The following is an 18,789-nucleotide window of genomic DNA, read 5'->3' as shown; positions in this document are numbered from 1 at the left end:
TAAGAATTGCTAATTTTTTTAAATCATATTTTCCCTGTATTGAGGCAATTCCTGAATACTATGTTTCTCTTCACATAATTCCTGTCTACTAGAATTTAGTTGATTTTGGAGGATGAAGTCCAACCTAATGCAATTGGTTCCCCCAGTGAGTAGGGACAGAATAATCTCCCAGTTTCCCAAGGTAAGCATTCTTTATCCCTCGGGTCACAGTGTCTATCACCTGCCACATTAAGCAATCTTTCCTTTGTGATAATTGTATTTTATTTTAATGTACACTTCTGCTAAAATTACAAATTGTTTAAGGATTTCTTTGAAAGATGAATGTGACCTCATGATCCCATTCAATGCTGATATCTTTCATAATAATCCTAATTGCTTTTAATCTTTGCAAAAAGTGACTCTTGCCACAAAAGTGTTATCTTATAATGTCTATTATGTTATTTCAGCCAAACATTAATAATTACATGCTTAAAGGGTTCCTACACTAAAAGGGAAATAAGAACCATAGCTGATACTAAATATGCAAAAAGACTAATTAGATCTATATGGAGGTTTTGGTTGAAGAATGTGAGGTAATTTTAACTTTTTATATAGAAACTTTAGTCATACAGTAGATCAAATGTAGTAGGCACTGTAGAAACAGAGACAGGAAAGATCATTCATGTCCCCGAAGAGTTTTGTACTTGAAGTATAACAGAAGAGTTAAGGACAGGGAAGGACAAGGAATTACCATTCTCTTTTTTTCAGTTGTTCAAAAGATCCTTTTAAGGGAGTTAGCATTTTTTTTTCTGTGCTTGATGTCAGCCATATATTTTGTTTTGAATTTTGTGAAAACTACCACTGTTATCTTAAGCAAATATAAGATAAAATATGTTTTCCTCATTTTTTAGTAATACCTAATTAAAAACTAGAAATAAAAACCAGTGCTTCACACATGCATGAGATCTAAAAGACTTCATAGCAATAATGACTTGCTGGTAGTATGCTCCCATCTGTGTTTGTCTTGTGGGTCTTAGATTACTGGAATAACTTAAGGTACTTGCTATTGTACAGAATGATGACCCAATGTATTTGACTGTGGAAATTTAACTAGTGCTTGGATACGGATACTTGGAATGGTGGTCAAATAACGGCATTGTCCAGAGTTTTTACAAGTGTAACTGCGGGGAAGCCTTCCTGCCTTCTATCTCAAGCTAGCCCTTTCCTTACGCCAGGGTATCCCTATGCTTGACAAACTCTTTGAATAAATCTTGCCTATTTTTTCCTTGATGGTTTGAATTCTTGCAAAGTAGACATCACACAGTTTAGCCTAGTAGCTGTTTTATTTTCAGTGGTACACACCCGAGGCCTGTCTGCAGTTCAAGGAGCACTTCCATGCGCAGGTCAGAACTGCTTGTCAGCAGAGCACTGGAACAGTTGGGTAAGTTTGTAATAAACCAAGTGTGCAATGAAGAAAGTATTTTAAGCTATTCATAGCCTGCTTCCCTCATAGGCTTTTCCTCCTTCATTCCTCATCTCCATCACTCCAGTATGTTTCAATGCAGCTAAGCCCATGCATGTGGCAGTTCTCTGACCTGTTTGACAGTAAATGAATAAAGTGCCTCTTCTTCCTGTAAGTGTCGAAGATATTTTTTCTGCAGGCATAAGTAGCGTTGAAAAAGTGGAGTTGTTTAGCAACTTTGAACTAAACACTTAGTTCAAAAGATCAATTGACTATTTAAAATTAGTGTTGAATTTTGCAATGCAAGTCAGCGTGGCAACCAAATTCTAGAGCAGTTATAAGGAATAGGGCAGATCTAGCCTTGCTGTATTCTCTGTTGGTGTTCCAAATAAGCAGTTAATAAAGGCTTTGGGGGATATAAACATACAGCAGTTCTAAGTTGCTTGAAGCACACAGAAATCTAGCTGTGAAGCACACAGAAATCTAGCTTTTAGAAGTTCATATGCTGAGAAATTCTCTTAAATGGTTCCTTAAAACTGGAGCAATATTCTGGTAAATATATAGCATTGAAAAATACAAATAAACTGGTTTATGGCCTAGTAATAATCTTTATGTTGGTTTTTTTCACACCATCTCTTCCGACAACTGTTACTTGTACTGATTTAATTCCTGAAGCAAGACTGGAAAGCTAAACTATGTTAGCAATCATAGCTATTCAGTTAAAATAAATAGCTGTATGTTTTAGTGATAAATGGTTCTGCGTTGCAGTGTGAAGGATCTTTCATAAAGTGGAGCTTGTGTGAATACTGACAATTAGCTCACTATTCTTTCAAATCTAGAGCTGTTGATTACCACGAGACTTGTCATGATATCCATCTTTAAATGCAATTTTTTATTTATTTCACTATGGCGTCTTGCTAAAAAAAAATTGAAGCCAAAATATGTCACCCTGAGAGATACCAGTGAGTTTATTGCTTTTTAGAAGCACAGTCACTGTTTGTGGCATGTAAATGTTTTATAAGTGTCTGGACAATTTTGGTAGCAAGACATGCTTTAGTGAATTGAGGCATTTTTTCCCCTCTATAACCAAGATCTGTATGGCTTTTTTTATTACCAGATTAAACCAACTCTCCAGTTATTCTGGTAACAGAGTATAGCTCAAAAGCATTGCATTTTGGCTTTGTCAATAAAATTAAACCACTTTCCTGTCACTGCTCTCTAGATAAGATTATTATTGGTCATTTTTTGGTGCATTGGTGGTAGGAGGGACAGAGAACTGAGTGTTTTGTACAGTAATTGTAAAGCTTGACAGGAATAACCATTATCTTCCTTTTCCATTATCCCAAGTAATGGAATATTTCTTTGTAATTTGGAAAGGTAGTCTGAGAAATTCAGCACCTAATGGCTGTATTTAAGACTCTCTTGATATTCATCAGTGTCTTAAATTGTCAAATCTAGGAAGTTTTTTTCCCCAGTATGAATTAATGGAACACACACCTGTAAATCATCACTTACTCTTTTGCTTTTCCCTTAACATCATTGATTTTATTCAGTATTTTATCAGTAACAGTTAATCAGGCAGAGACATGTCAGGAGCTGGGGGACCTGTGGCCACCCGGCTAGCATTGACTGGCACACAAAATGCCTTCTTTTTTGGAAATAATAGTCATACAGCTTACCAGTCAAGATTTGGACTATTTAGAACAGATAACTTGGAATCAGCATCACATGGAAGCCTGGTAATACCAGAAATAGTATTCAATATAAGATTAATTCCTTTATTTTAAAAAGCTATTCCTTGATGCAAAAGAACATTAAAACTCTTAAGCCATTTCTGTAGCACGTGCAAGGGGGATGTCAATCCAAGTTTAGGTCAACAAATACACTTACAGTCACTCATCCACCTGTATCTCCTGGAAGACACACTACATGTCAATTTTAAGAATGCAGGCTGAGTCACCTAAAGCCCATCTGCTGTGTTCTGTGAGAGGATCCAGAGCAAAGAGGATTATTTGCATGAAGCCATCTTCAGATTAATATTATTCCAGACAGTCAGAAAATATATTGGCTCTAACTATGTGGATTTTTTTTTCCCTGAGACAAATTCTGGAGTGAGTTATCATCAGCAATTTCTTGCTTATGTACTTAGAACTTGATTTGTACTGTTAAAAGTCAATGAGAAGCTTGTGATAAATTTTAATGAAAAAGGTGCAGATACTCTCTGGTCTTATGTGCATACTGCCAAACGTATATATTTGTATTCAAAGCCATTTTAATAGAATTAAAACTAGCAGATGTGGTTGTAAAACCTCTATCCATCGTATTCAAGAAGTCGTGGTGGTGTGGTGAAGTTCCCACTGACTGGAAAAGGGGAAACATAACCCCCATCTTTAAGAAGGAAAAAAAGGAGGATCCAGGGAACTACAAGCCAGTCAGTCTCACCTCTGTGCCTGGCAAGAGCATGGAGCAAATCCTCCTGGAAACCATGCAAGCAGCTGGATTTAGATTAGATATCAGGAAAAAATTCTTCACAGAGAGGGTGGTGAGGCACTGGAACAGGTTGCCCAGGGAAGCTGTCGATACCCCATCCCTGGATGTCTTCAAGGCCAGGCTGGATGAGGCTTGAAGCAACCTGGTCTAGTGGAAGGTGTCCCTGCCCATGGCAGGGGGGTTGGAACTAGATGATCTATAGAGTCCCTATAAAGTCCAAACCCGTTCTGCAATTCTATGATTATGATAAGGTGACTTGCTTAGTGGATGACACTGTTTCCCACAGCAGTCTCTTGTGGAAACTGGCTGCTCCTGGCTTGGATGGGTGTACTCTTTGCCTGGTAAAAAACTAGCTGGATGACCGGGCCCAGATAGTGATGGTGAATGGAGTTAAATCCAGTTGGTGGCTGATCACCAGTGGTGTTTGTTCCCCAGAGCTCAGTTTTGGAGCCAGATCTCTAATATCTTTATCAGTGACCTGGACGAGGGGATCAAGTGCACCCTCAGTCAGTTCGCAGATGACACCAAGTTGAGCGGGAGTGTTGATCTGCCTGAGGGTTGGAAGGCTCTTCAGTGGGATCTGAGCAGGCTGGATCGATGGGCCAGGGCCACTGTATGAGGTTCAACCAGGCCAAGTGCTGGGTCCTGCACTTGGGTCACAACATCCCACTGCAACATTACAGGCCTGGGGACAAGTGGCTGGAAAGCTGCCCAGTGGAAAAGGACCTGGGGGTCAACCTGTTCGTTGACAGCAGCTGAATATCAGCTGGCAGTGTGCCCAAGAAGCCAAGAAGGCCAACGGCATCCTGGCCTGCATCAGGAACAGTGTGGCCAGCAGGACCGGGGCAGAGATTGTTCCCCTGTACTGGTCACTGGTGCGGGCAAATCTTCACATCTTGAATACTGTGTTCAGTTTAGGGCCCCTCACATCAAGAAAGACATTGAAGTACTGGAGCATGTCCAGAGAAGGGTAACAAAGCTGGTGAAGGGTCTGGAGCACAAATCCTGTGAGGAATGGCTGAGGGAGCTGGGGTTGTTTAGCCTGGAGGAGGCTCAGGGGAGACCTTACTACTCTTTGCAACTACCTGAGAGGAGGCTGTAGTGAGGTAGGGGTTGGTCTTGCCCCAAGTAACAAGCAATAGAACAAGAGGAAACGGCCTCAAGTGGTACCAGGGAAGGTGTAGATTGGATATGCAGAAAAATTTCTTCACTGAAAGGGTTATCAGATATTGAAACGGTGTGCCCAGAGAGTCACCATCCCTGCAGGTATTTAAAAGACATGTGGTGCTTAGGGACACGGTTTAGTGGTGGACTTGACATTGTTAGGTTAACGGTTGGACTTATCCTAAAGGTCTTTTCCAACCTAAACGATTCTATGCATTTAAGACTCTTATCCCCCAGCAGAGCAGCATTTAGGTAAATGGGTGTTACAGGTACAGGGGCTCATCACTTGCAATTTAAGGATCTAAATCAGAATTTTTAGAGAGACCATGTTGAAATTGCTGCTAAAAACATGTAATATTTTCAATTATTTATAACAGGCTGAAAATATCCAAAGTGGTTGTGGTAGGAGACCTGTATGTTGGGAAAACCAGCCTTATCAACAGGTACAGTATATCTCAGCAGAGGGTTTGGTTCTGCTCTTTCTCAAATAAATGTTATAATGTTTCCATTCCTGTCCATTCCGGGTAGTGCTGCACAGTTCTGTTTCGAACCATGGTTTTGTTATTAAATAAATGACACAACGAATTCTACAATATGAGACAAGCTGGATATACCAACATAGAAAGTCACGCTCCGCACTTGAATCAGTGTATCTTATATGCTGAACTATTTTTATCCAGTCAAATATGATACAGTGTTTCCCTAAGAAATCCAGTCTGAAGGCTACACAATCAGAAGGTACAAAAAATTAAAATCTCTCCAGTGTCTGAGTCTTGCTTTCATGTTTTCTCATTACTTGTAGGGGTGTTCACTGAAACTTTTAAGTTGTCCTCATGTACTCATTCCTATAGCTGCAAGACTGTAAAGGAAGCTTCAGTTTTTCCATAGAATATAAAAAAAGGCAGATAAAATGCAGAATGTCTTAGAGAATAGTTACTTGATTCTTTACTAGATGTTAAAAACAGGTCTTATGCTTTTTGTGTATGTCTAGTGAACAGATCACTGAATTTGTATAGCTTATGATCACCATGGCAGAGCTTTTTGTCTATGTTTGTATTTTATTATTTCTTCCACATTCTTAGGTAGATATGGTGAATTTTTAATCTTATTGTTTAATCATTTGGGCCATTATATGACCCAAAATATATTCCCTTGTAGCTAAAACTGTAAGATACTGTATCTTCCTTGACAGTCCAAAGATATTTTATTCTGATTCTCATTTCATCCTGAGAGCTCACTAGATGTATATGCTTTCTAGTTTGTTATCCACTGTCTCCTTTTTTCTTAATTAGTTTCTTGCTGGTTTTATATATGCTTCTGCAGTATATAGCCACTCCACAGTTGTTTTGTTTGTTTGTTTTCTTCATAATTTACTCTAGATAGTGTTAATTTTGCACTTGTTTGTGGTTGGGTGTTACTAGTATTTAATCCCTTTTTTTTAATTGCAGATTTTGTAAAGATAATTTTGACCGAGACTACAAGGCAACCATTGGAGTGGATTTTGAAATTGAACGTTTTGAAATAATTGGAATACCATACAATCTCCAGATGTAAGTTGAAACAGCATGGTTAAGTATTGGACAGAGTACAATCTCAGCAGAGCTTGAATTGCTGCAGGCTGTAGTGGAGTAAAGTTTTTAAAATATAAAAAAATTGCACAAAGAATAACGTCATCTGAAAAATTGGTTCTGTACCTCAACTTGCAGTTTCAGTAAAAATTTTACTCTCTCAGATTTCTTATCCCTAAAAGATGCTATAATCTTGTTAATGAAAATTCATCTTGAGTGTCTTGTGCCACTTCAATGGAGTTCTGCCTTTTCACACAAGTTCCTTGAAAGAGAAGTGGTCACTTACACCACAGACTTTGTCCCATTCTACTGTTACACCATTCTGTCACTTGAGTTTAGTAGGCCCAATGAGCATTGAGCTTGGCTTTACTGGGAGTCTTATTCCTACAGCTATTAAAATTGATGGTAAGGTGTCCAGTAATTTCAGCATCTCTTAATTAGGGACTAATTGATTTTCCCCAAATCATAGAGAGACTTGAGGGTTTTTATTAGAATGTGTACCTGAAATTTGATTTTCAGCTTTGTTTATCAGACTAGTGAGTATCTTGGCCTTCTCTCACCTGGCTTGATTCTGCTGAAGCATGTCCTTTGATATTACCCGTGGCTGGCAATATTGTTCTGTAGAGGGTATTATTGAATCATCTATGCTGTAGTATGACCTAGAGCAGAAATAAGATGCTTTGCATGAAGTATTTTAGTTCATTAAAGTTAAAAACCTTTTCACTTAGGAACACATTTTTTCTGAGATACCATTGATGTAAATAGATAGATAGTGGGATTTATTGAAAAATACTTAGAAACCTATTTCCCACTGATTTCCGTGCCATTGTGTTTTTGAAAATTCTGCCAGGAACTATCATTTTGAAAGTGAGTCCCCTAAAAATCTAGACTGATGTATCAGTATTTTGCCAGATCAAGCAATATCGTTCATGAGCTACTAAATGTCAGGTAGCATTATCTGCAGAATCTTCAGTGGCTGAATAGAACATTTCCATATGATAAGCACTAGTGCCCCCTCTTGCTGAGAGATATGCATACAAGATGAATTTGCAGGTATCCATAACTGGCAGCACTAGGCTATAACAAAAACCCAAACCTCTGTAGTGCTGGCAGTAACTGAGACGACTGCATATCATGTTCATTCATAAGCATGTTTTTTATTTTCTTTGATGGTGTCATTAGTACCTGGAGGACTGAGTTGTAGGTTTCCAATTTATAGTGTGTGGACAGATACCATATATAGTAATTGCAAGATTCTAGTATTGGCTAATATATGATTTAGCTAGTATTAGCACAGAAAATTTTCAAAACTAGATTGCCCTACAAATACATGCAAATGACATAGATGAAGAAAAATGTTTTAAGAAAAGGGTATTACCACACAGAATAGGAATAATTGAATTCTGTCTTCAAAATTACCATTATTTACCAAAAAAAAAAAAAAAAGATAAAAGCACAGTTCAAATGTCTTCATTAAATAATAGAGCTTTACTGTGTTTCTATCAGTAGTTAATGAATAACATGTTCCAGATGGTAACACTTCTCTGGTATCACATTCTTCTCCAACTTGTACCAGTCTGCTGCTTCATTAGCATGTTTACTCAGGTTACACTGGGTTTCATTAACCTGAAATTTCTTTTTTTCCCCCATTGCACAGATGGGACACAGCAGGTCAGGAAAAGTTCAAGTGCATTGCATCTGCTTACTACCGAGGAGCAGAGGGTAAGAACAATATTCATTTGATCGTGGCTGTGACAGGAGGTTGTACTTTACACAGAAACGTATATGCGTGTGTGCTCCTTGGAAAGGTGCCTGTGGATAGTGTGGTGGAATGGATGCTCTCCTACTGGGGAGAAGAAGGGACTAAAAAGCTCAGGAATTGTCACAGCTGTAACTCTGAATGTTCTGATGATGCTGTGATTAAAACTGGCCCATGTCTGGGGATAAAGAAACTGGATTTGGATAAGATTATTGGTAAAGTTAGGAGTGGATACTTTTGGCATTGCCTTTGATAAAAGACAATTTCTGCAGGAATTAAAGTGATCCCAAAATAAATAATTAGAAGGAGTAATAGCACTATAGATTGCAGATGGACTGCAGACTATAGGTGAAGACTGAATAAGGTTGAAGACTGAGGGCTTCAGTCTTACTGGATGCTAAAGAAGGAAGAGGAAAGAGCAAATGGATATTCTTCCATTTTCTCTGTGTTAAATCTGCTCTTGCACTTTATAGGTAAACATTCTCTCTGTTGAACAAGACGAGTTGGAGAGACTTCTGATACACTTTCTAACGTAATTACTTCTTTCTGTTCTTGTCTTTTATTGCAGTTATAATAACAGTGTTTGACCTGGCTGATATCCAGACTTTGGATCACACCAAGTAAGTTTCTGTATTTTGGCTTAGCCTTTAAAGCTTTTGCAGTGGGTTTAATTGCCTTGGATAGCCAGTAGTTGCTCCGAACTTGCTGAATTGTATTTTCTTTTGAACTAAGAAATGAAGAATGACAGTCATTTGTTTGGATTACATAGGGTAGGATTTTTCTGAAGAAAATGGAGAGCATAAATTTGAACTACTTACCCTTGACTTCCTTTATAGTCAGTGGAGAGAAAAAGGCACTTCAGTAGGAGCTTGATCCTTCCAAAACTAGGCTTGTGGGAAGAGATGAAGTGCACCCCAAAAGCATCCTTTATTTTCTCCATTTGCTATAAATAGAGTAACAGGCTGGCATCTGATGTAAACGGTGAAATTGATGAGCTGCATCTCATGTGTAATGTCTCAAGAGCATCTCATTTTCTAGGTGCACTGCTAGCCCAAAATTGCTTTCTTTCTCTAGTTTCTATAGTGATTCTGTTGGGAGATAGGCTGTCAAAAAGAGGAGAGAAAATTAAAAACTCAGAGTATGTGTAGATATAGCTAAACTTCCTGGTTCAGACACCTGTAATGGTTTGGTTACAACCACACGCTAATTGTTATGAGTAAACTTATTCTGCTTTTAGTGCAGACTGCAAAACCCTACATGGATCTATGATCCACACTGTTGTTGCCAGCTCAGAACGTATATATTTCTAACATCCTGTTGTGACTGTAACACAGGTACACGTTTCTTTACAACCTGTACTCTGTTTCGCTTGAATGTGCATTAGACTATTTCCTTCAAGTACTGCTGTGGTACTTTTCTCATTTACATAGGACTTTGTAAAATAATATATATATTAGTGTCTCTGCTTGGCTGAAAATAATTGAAGCCTGTGAACCTGATTTCCGCCCCTCCCCGGCACACCACCTTCCCTCCCTGATTTATGTTGGATGACTCAAGAGGAGCTTGATTGCCAGAGTAACAAAAATATAAAAGCTTGTGAGACAAGCATCATGCAGCCTTCACAGAGCGTTCTTTTATAATGCTGAATAGATTATTTCACTCTTCTTTATTCCCGTTTGTCTCTGATCTGCTATGTTGTTCATATTCTTTCCTCTGCTTCTTGTTTTCCTGTTTCTTATTTCGCTCAAATTTTTACCTCCTGCCTTATACTGACAAATATTCTCTCTGGGTGTTAAAATCATTGTTGAATTTGCACAGTGGTCATGTTTGAACTTTTCATTCTTGGAAGGTGTGTACTCAAAGGAATTGGATTAGCTCCAGGTGTCTTTCTGTCTAGAAGAAAGGCTTTTGATACTTGCATATAAGTTTATCCTCCCATATTTTTTGTGACCCTATTATCTGTCACTTTCTTCTATATTCCTCAGTCCCTCAGACTGATTCTCTCCTTTTTCTTTTGTATTTCAGGCAGTGGCTAGAAGATGCATTGAGAGAGAATGAGCCAGATTCCAGCTTCATCTTTCTGGTTGGAACAAAAAAAGATCTGGTGGTAAGTTAAGTTGATTTCCCTTAGTTCCTCAAGTGATTTCCCCTACAAGTTGTACGCAATGTTGTTAAGACAAAGACCTTGAGGGGAAAACCAGAAGAGAAAGTAAGTTCATCACAGGTAAATAGAACAGCATACTTGGAACCAATTTAAGAAGACACTTTCTGAAAAAATGTGTAGTTAGTGAAATATCCCTCTTTCCATTCCTTGCATGACATTTTCCAAGCACGTACAACCACTGATAGGGCAGAGAAAAGTTGGATGCACAAAAGAACAGAGTACATAATTATCTTGAAGGTTGTTTTTGTTTTGTTTTGCTTTAGGGACAATGTGTTAATTATTCAGGAACACGGAAGAATTTTTACTTAATTGAATGTGACATCATTTTCAGAAGAACAGGATATAATGCACTTACCCTGTACTATTTTAAGTCTTGTGCTTGACCTTCTCTAGCTAGCAATGCTTAATTCTTAAAGATTTCAAAGCAAACTTGCTGCTTCTTCTGTTGATTTTTTTTTTTATTTCCCCTACCAACTGCCACAGTATCACTGATGCAGTTTTTTTCTTAGCTTTCAACGAAAAGAAGTCCCAGAATGCTGCATGTCTGACAATTTTTCTGGTATTTTATGTTGCTTATACTGCTTTTTCTGAGTTGCAGTAAAAGCTAAATGTGCCAGACCTCTGAGGATGCAGATCTGAAGTCTTGTCTAAGCTAGAATTCCTTACTGTATGTTAGTTTCTAGTTTTAGAATGATAGGACTTTCAACTGAAAGGGAGACAAGATCAGAGCAAAGGACTGGAGGTTCTAGATATTACTTCAGGATGAAGCCAGTATCTTCCCAGCTGGATTCACTCTACTTACCTTGATGTCACATCATCCTTTCCAAATTTTTAGAATTCTTCTCGATTGTACAGGGGTTCCCTATTGTAAGACAATGCACATAAGACTGTACAAACAAAAAAGGCTGGTATAATTCATCACAAATAAGCTAGAAATTGAAAGCAAATAGCAACATACTGATATGGTTGACCGCAGAGAACAAGCAAGACGCTAAAAAGACACTCTTGTTTAAAATTTAAGTGCAAGAAAGCAAAATCCACTGAAGCACCAAGAAATTTTAGTTTTAAGAAGAGATCAGAAAGAACAAACATAAAATGGGGGAAGGCCACAGTGTTACAACATAGTAAAAATAGGTGGAGTAGAAAAAAGGATCTGAGACAGAAAAAAAAAAAAAATTAAACCCAAAGAGCCATTGTCATTAGTCAGTCCTACAAGTCATCTTCTGAGAATGATAGGGTGACAAGAATTTGAAGACCAATAACTGAGCTGTTGTCTTTCCAGCTCGCTACTAGGCTACATAGTTAGATAAAATGGTCACATTTGTTAACTGCTATTTGGTTTCAGTACTGAGGGAGGTGAATTGAGGCTTCCATTTTAAAAGCAGTACTTAGTATTTTCTCTTCCAAGTAGAATCATAGAATGGTGTAGGTTGGAAGGGACCTTAAAAATCATCTAGTTCCAACTCCCCTGACGTAGAGAGTAACACTCCCTCCATGTCTCCCCTGCCTGTCCTTCCTAAAGAGCCTGTATCCTTCCATTCTGACACTCCAGTCATAGGTGTCACCACACCACGTCTCCACAATGCCAGCGAGGTCACAGCCCCTCGTGCATGCGCACACCTCTAGCTCCTTTTGTTTATTTCCCATGCTTCGTGCATTCACACAGAGGCATTAAAGATGGGCCCCCGATGAAGGTGGCTTGCTGACTGGAGCATCTAGCATTCCCTTGTTTTGCTTGCCAGGTGCTCTCCTGGTGACCTGAGATTCTTCTCCAGGCTCTGGGCATCTGTTGGTGTCACTACTGGTTTTGTCCCCTTCCAGCCTAGTTTAAACCCTTCTTGATGAGCCCCACCACTTCATGAGCAAGAAACCTTTTTCCCCTTTGAGACAGCTGCACACCATCTGTCCCAGTGCTGTATAAACCTCCTCATGATCAAAAAACCCGAAATACCACCATTGGCCCCAGCCTCTGAGCCATGTGTTGATCAGGCGTGCTTTCCTGTTCCTTCTGGTACGCTTCCCTTCCATTGAAGGGATGGAGGAAAACACTACCTCTGCTCCTCATCCTGCAACCAATCACTCCAGTGCTCTGAAGTCCCTTTTGATGGCTTTTGGATTTCTCTCCTCAACCTCATCACTGCCAACCTGCCTGACCAGCAGCGGATAATAATCTGAGGGCCGTACCAGACCAGGGAGTTTCCTGGTGGTGTTGCTAATCCGGGCCCCAGGGAGGCAGCAGACTTCCCTGTGCAATGGGTCTGGTTAACATATTGGGCCCTCTGTTCCCCTCGGAAGGGAATTGCCTGTGACAATGACCCTACTTTTTTTTCTTAACAGAAGCAGTCGTAACAAATGAGGCTGACTGAGTCATCCTGGGCAACCCCCTGGCTGGGCCTTCCTCTGCATCTACAATTTCCTGGCCCTCGAGTTCCAGAGCCCCATATCTGTTCTGCAGGGGCAACTGGGAAGGGGAGGGAGGGCAGGAGGGGATTTGCCTACCTCCCCAAGCAGGGACCTGTTTCCATTCTCCTCCCTGTCTTAAGTCCCTTCTGTCTGCCTGGTGGTAAGAGGATATGGGATCCACTGCTGCTTGCGGGGCCTCCGTCTGCTCCTTTGCCTTAGGAGTGGTGGATTGGTGGAGCCAAAACCTCTCTCCTTCTCACAATCTCAGATACTCCTCAGCCTTTCCACTTCTTCCTTCAGCTCTGCCACCTGGCTGAGCAGATCATCCCCCTGGTCACCCCTCACACAGGTGCTGTCTCTGCTTCCATCGGGTACCAGAGATAGGCTCAGGCACTCCCTGCAACCAGAGACCAGGACAGCTGCATGCCCGAGTGGGAGCATTGTCTGGGTCATCACATTGTTCCTGGCGATGGCTTTTGGCCAAGTGGCAACAATCACTGGGCCCTGTCTGCACGCCTCACCTGCACACCCCAGTACTTGAATGTTCTTGAAATCATGTCTGATTGCACAACTTCTAAGGCAAAACCGAAAGGCCTGAAAAGTAAAAACCAGAAACATGGGTGCTAGCAGTACCTCTATGTTATTACCAGGCCAGATACACTTCTTACCTTAAAGTTATTCTGTGTTGTTTACTCAGTCAGATGCTGCGTGTGAAAGAACAGAGCTAGATGCCATCCGCTTTGCTAATGAGATGCAGGCAGAGTACTGGTCCGTTTCAGCCAAAACAGGTAAGTTACCGCAAAGGAAGTAACAATAGCATAACCACAAAGTCTTAGTTAGGGTGGGAGGAAGTTAAAGCTCCTTGTCTCCCAATTCCTATGAAGGTTTTTTGTTGTTCTTGCAATTTGTTGCTATTGAAAACTTCAGGTTTGTTAATGGTTGATTTTATTTGAGCATTTGTAAGTGTGCTTGCACTGTCGTGTTTACAGAAAGGAGTACTTGAGCTGCTGTGCAACGTCTAAGCATGTTTAATTCATAGGTAGTTACATAAATATACATGTGTGCAGCTACTCAACATTAGCAATGAAAAAAGATTATACCACAAACTGAATTCTCTCTGTTGTTGACTAAAAATAAAAGTGTGGTAACAGGGTACAGTATTCCAGAGTAAGAAAATGAGAAATTCTCTCTGCAGTGATCAGATTGTTGGAGAGGCCTGTTCTGTCCCAGTATTGAGCAGTGATCTGTTCACAGATGTGCTTGTAATGCTTGATCGTGTGTTGATGTGCAGCTGTAAAAACACATAATTTCTGCCCTGTTTTCTAGGGGAAAATGTCAGAGAGTTCTTCTCCCGAGTTGCTGCCTTGGCCTTTGAACAGTCCATGATAAAGGAGATGGAGAAGACTGCTGGGCACATGGCCCAAATTGGGGCAGGAAACCTCATCAGTATGTTGTTTTGCTTTTTGTGTGCATTTTCCTTGTTTACAGTCTGAAGGATTGGGGAAGGTTTTTAAAGTATTGAAGCCTGTTTCAAACACCTGCAAACATATTCATGTAGGTGTCTACCTGAGTTCTAGCATATAGGAATAACTAGAGCTGCATTCAGCTTTTATTACCCTTAGTATTGGATGGTATGATTTCTTATTAATTGATTTTACAACTTTTTTGTTTCTACAGAACTGGAAAAGAACACGATGGAAATCCCCAAAGGCAACACTGAAGTCAGCCTGAGTTGCTGCTAACTGTCAACTGGTTCTGCAAGAGCCATGCTTCTCTGTAGTCCAGCACAGAGCATCTGCAATATTGACAGCTCTCACACCAGAAATACAAAGTTTTAATTTTGGACATGAAGGAAGAAAAAGTTACTGATCTTTCTTTCCAAGAGTTCCCTTGCTGCTGCAGGCTCATTTGTACAGGATGGTACAATTGTTACATAAACCTTTCTCTGTGTGGTGGAAACATAACATCCTTGTCTTAATACAAGAAGACATTGCAGTGCCATGTGCTCACCTGTCTGCCAGAAACACTCGTAGTCAAAAGTTAGGTAATTTTAGTGTGTTATTCTTTGATAATTCTCTAGAAGCCTTAAATAGTGAAGCTGCATTCTTATGGGAGTAGAAAGCAAGTAGCAGTTCATAATAAAGGGTGCTGTCCATATGTTTTTGCCTTTTAAGATCATAGTATAAAATAACTCTGACTTGCCTTTATGAATTCCAAGTATTTTAAAACTGTTTGAAAATAGATCTTTCTATGTAACAGGTATGGAAATACACAAATGCAGACTGCGTAGTTTTTCATGTGGTTTCACCATCCAGGAAATATCTGTGTTATTTTTCATTTTCTACTTGAGAATCAGAGCCCAGTGTTTAAATATTTGCAAGCCTAGGAGAAGTCCAGGTAGGAGCTTTGTTGTTTTATCCCAGCTGTCTCATATTTTGAAAATGTTACCAGATAAGAATGCTATTCTTTTTCACTCTCTTGAATAAGAAAAAATGGTCACATAGTTACATGGCATAGAAAAATTACATTTCCTGATTTCCATCTTCTGAAGAGGATGCAGAACCCTTCTCTGGATTGATCTTCATGAATATTGTCTATACTGCAGTTATAATTTGTTGCTAAGAGCAATGACATTTTCCTTTTATTCTAAGTGGGGTTTTTTGTTTGTAGTAATGTAATGATTCTGGAACCATAAGCACTCTTAGTCACGAACTTGTCTGTGTTTCTGAGCTGGTAACGTTAGATTCAATACTGCTGCTAAACTCTTAGTCACTCTATCTGGTTTTACTGGACAAGGTAATTTGATCAGTAATTGTAAAAAGACTTGCAAGTGTATATGAGTTTAGAGGAATGGGAAAAGATGGAGTTGCCCAAAGCAGATGCATGCTTGTTAAGCCCTGAGGTACTTGCCGGGTGAAGCTGTCATTACTGGATGCTTACAGCAGAGCCTGCTTTCTGGCCGTGTTGTCGTGACTTGGTGTGCTGGCTGGATCAAAAACCATTGCCCCAGTTTTGCCTTTTCCAATAACCTTTGACATAACTTTGTGCAGTTAGTTCTTTAGAAACCACAGTCATTGTTTAATGGGGAGAGATCAGCTCTGGGTACCACTGAATTTCATCAAAGTAAAGCAGCTTTACAATACTCCTCCTCTCTTTGGGCAACAATGACTGAGGCCAAAAGGTACTCCTGTTTTAAAAGTAATTCCGGCTGACAAATAACATTGCCAGAAATTTGAATGACAGTGTTGCCAGAAACTACTATAGCAAATAGTTGGTTAGTATTTGTGAAACTGTATTAGTATAATTGGTTATGATAATTAGGTTTAAACTGCAGAAGTACAAAAGAAGTTAAAAGGAAATACACTCATTTTATTTCCCACTAATTTTCCGGTATCTCACTGAATTTTAATATTCAGTTCTGAGTATCTAGTTAGTAACATTTCCTCTAAAGATAATGAGATACTGTAAATCTTTCACCTGCACAAAATCATACAAATATGGTCCTTCAAAATTACTATAAGCACTTAAATGAAGGAATTAACAAAGGAATAAAAGTGGGACAACAGGAAGACTGCTTCTCTACAGATCTCTGAGCAACTTATAACTTTATACCTCTAAGATTCAAATCCAGCATTACATGCTATGTTGGCATGAAAAAAACCTGAGTGGAATATCTTCTATAATGCTTTAAATGTCATACTGCAACTATTTTAAATGGAGAGAAAGAAGAAAACCTATGGACTGTTACAAGTTACAGTTTGTGAAGATACTCAGTTGTTACAGAAACAACAGTAGGTGGAAAACATGACAACATGACCTTTCAGGTTCGGGCTGCTGAGGAAAAAAAAAAAGACATTTGTTAATAAATCTATGCATTAAACTGAGTATCTTCTAGATTCTCTGCCATTTTTCCCCCCAAAAATACTGTTTGATAAGGAATAGGAGAAAATGAAGAAAAGATGGCTTAAACATCGTTTTTATTACTTTTATGGGGTTTTTTATGACCTAAGTTATAGCAGCTTCATAGAATGTGATGAATAGAGATCTAGGAACTGTGGGTCTTTTTTATCAGACAATCTTTACTTTGGCAATTGTGCCCATTCTGCTGGCAAAGATGCAAATGTAACATTTGGTAGAGAAATGAATATGTGTGGGTATGTAAGGAGTTACTTATCCAAATGTGTAACAATGCGTTTTGACCTTACGATGTTCTATGTATTTGTTCATCTCCCAAATCTGTTTGACAAGGATGATGAATATACACTCTGCTTGTGCCAGGTTCTGCACTGAGTGGGCAGCACAGCCATGGCCTTCATGTTTACTGAGTTTGAATGAGAGTAGAAAAGATAGTTCACTCCACTGCAGCAAATCATGTTGTCTAGGCTAGACAAGTGCTAGATTTCAGTGCAGGCATGTCAGCGTTTACAGCTGCAAAATGACTCAGTAACAAATCTAAGAAGAGAACAGGATTGCAGGTTTGGGTTTTTTTCCCCGAAAAATGTCTCTCCTAAGTGTTTCTTTCGTTGCTGAGCTTGATTATTGTACAAAATCCCAGAAACGCAATCTGTTCAGCTGGGCAATCACATTGCTTGGAAAATCAACTGGGACTTTTTTTTCTAGTGATTCAGTACATTGCTTGATGTCATTACTGGTTTGTATCTTCTGGAGCTCCAAAACTTTCGCATATGCATGCAATACTCTGTCAGTCATTAGCATCACTTGACAATGGTCTCACTCCCATCTATTCTACGATGGATGCTTTGACATGGGGGAAGGGAGGGGTGTTGGTTTGTTTGGTTAGGTTTGGGGCGTGTGTTTTAGCCCCACTGAGACTTCCCCTACAAAGAACTCAATAATTGATCATCTAAAATTAATCTTGGATCATGTTGCCAATGATGAATTGCTTAGGAAAGCACAAAGGAAGTTAACTTTGGTGGAAAAAGAAAGATTTAAGAATTTACAAATTTACACTTCTCTCTGGTCTATGTTTGAACTATGCATGTTAATCCATTCTATCAGCAACTTAATTGGCTTTGAAGAAAATTTTAGATTGTGGTAAACAGTGTCAGAATAACTGCTTTAAACATTGGTAGGCTAACCTATGATTTTTATACCAGTTGGAGACCTGACAGCAGTCATGGCAAGAGTTGCAGTGACATCCTTCCTTGCAGAATTTGCAGCTGAGAAACTGGAGAAGTGAAATTCAGAGGCAGTCTGAAGCAAAGTTAAAGAGCAATTGTAATAATCTATTTCCCAAAAGAATTATTAATGTTATGCTCTTTCTTTTCTTAATAAGTAGAAGCTAATGTGTTAATGAGGTTCTGATTAAATAAGTATGCATATCTTTTTGAACCAAACAACTGGTAATGGATCAAAAGCGGTTTAAGAAAGAGTCACCTGACAGGCAAAGTTCATTTCTTACTGTAAAAGCCTTCCTTTTTAATTTTTAGTGTTGAAGTTTCTGCCTTTTGAGTGATTATTTGAACTCAGGATAGTATTATTTATATTTTTATAGGTCATGTGATTCAAATCTTTCCTGTTGGTTCCTAGCTCACGCTCGTCTTGTTCTAGTACAACTGGAGTCCACTCTTCATAAATAAATCTGTCTTTCCAGGTTTTCATCAATAGTTAGAGGCCATTCTGTGGAGTACAATATAACACACTGGTGAGTGAACGCTATAAACTCCGCTCTGTATCCCATCCTCTGAGCATACGAGTTAAAATGAAGTGTTTGGCAAGTTGAAGCTGTAGCAGAATCTGCATTTGGTAGTCGAGATGGTTAGAATCATAGAATCATAGA

The 18,789-nt window shown here is 39.2% G+C and overlaps 1 protein-coding gene across 1 annotated transcript; it reads left to right on the top strand.

Moving 5' to 3' along the window:
- The first annotated feature begins 83 nt into the window (after nucleotides 1-83).
- RAB36 (RAB36, member RAS oncogene family) lies at nucleotides 84-14,731 on the top strand. The gene is made up of 10 exons (XM_010161467.1): nucleotides 84-181; nucleotides 1,332-1,420; nucleotides 5,473-5,538; nucleotides 6,544-6,645; nucleotides 8,321-8,385; nucleotides 8,991-9,042; nucleotides 10,448-10,529; nucleotides 13,687-13,777; nucleotides 14,316-14,435; nucleotides 14,667-14,731. Exons 1-10 carry the CDS (start codon nucleotides 113-115, stop codon nucleotides 14,729-14,731), a joined length of 801 nt encoding a protein of 266 aa, XP_010159769.1. The 5' UTR covers nucleotides 84-112.
- The last annotated feature ends 4,058 nt before the right edge of the window (nucleotides 14,732-18,789 follow it).

Source organism: Eurypyga helias, unplaced genomic scaffold (genome assembly GCF_000690775.1).
Source record: "Eurypyga helias isolate BGI_N326 unplaced genomic scaffold, ASM69077v1 scaffold6341, whole genome shotgun sequence".
NCBI classification, from domain to species: domain Eukaryota; kingdom Metazoa; phylum Chordata; class Aves; order Eurypygiformes; family Eurypygidae; genus Eurypyga; species Eurypyga helias.
This window is presented reverse-complemented; position numbering and strand designations above follow the sequence as displayed.

What these genes read in the sequence shown, in the direction of transcription:
- RAB36 (XM_010161467.1), top strand. Translation starts at nt 113, where the DNA reads ATGAAGTCCAACCTAATGCAATTGGTTCCCCCAGTGAGTAGGGACAGA. An exon ending in TAATCTCCCAGTTTCCCAAG is followed by an intron (nt 182 to 1,331) that starts GTAAGCATTCTT and finishes TTTTATTTTCAG; the next exon opens with TGGTACACACCCGAGGCCTG. An exon ending in CAGACTTTGGATCACACCAA is followed by an intron (nt 9,043 to 10,447) that starts GTAAGTTTCTGT and finishes TTTGTATTTCAG; the next exon opens with GCAGTGGCTAGAAGATGCAT.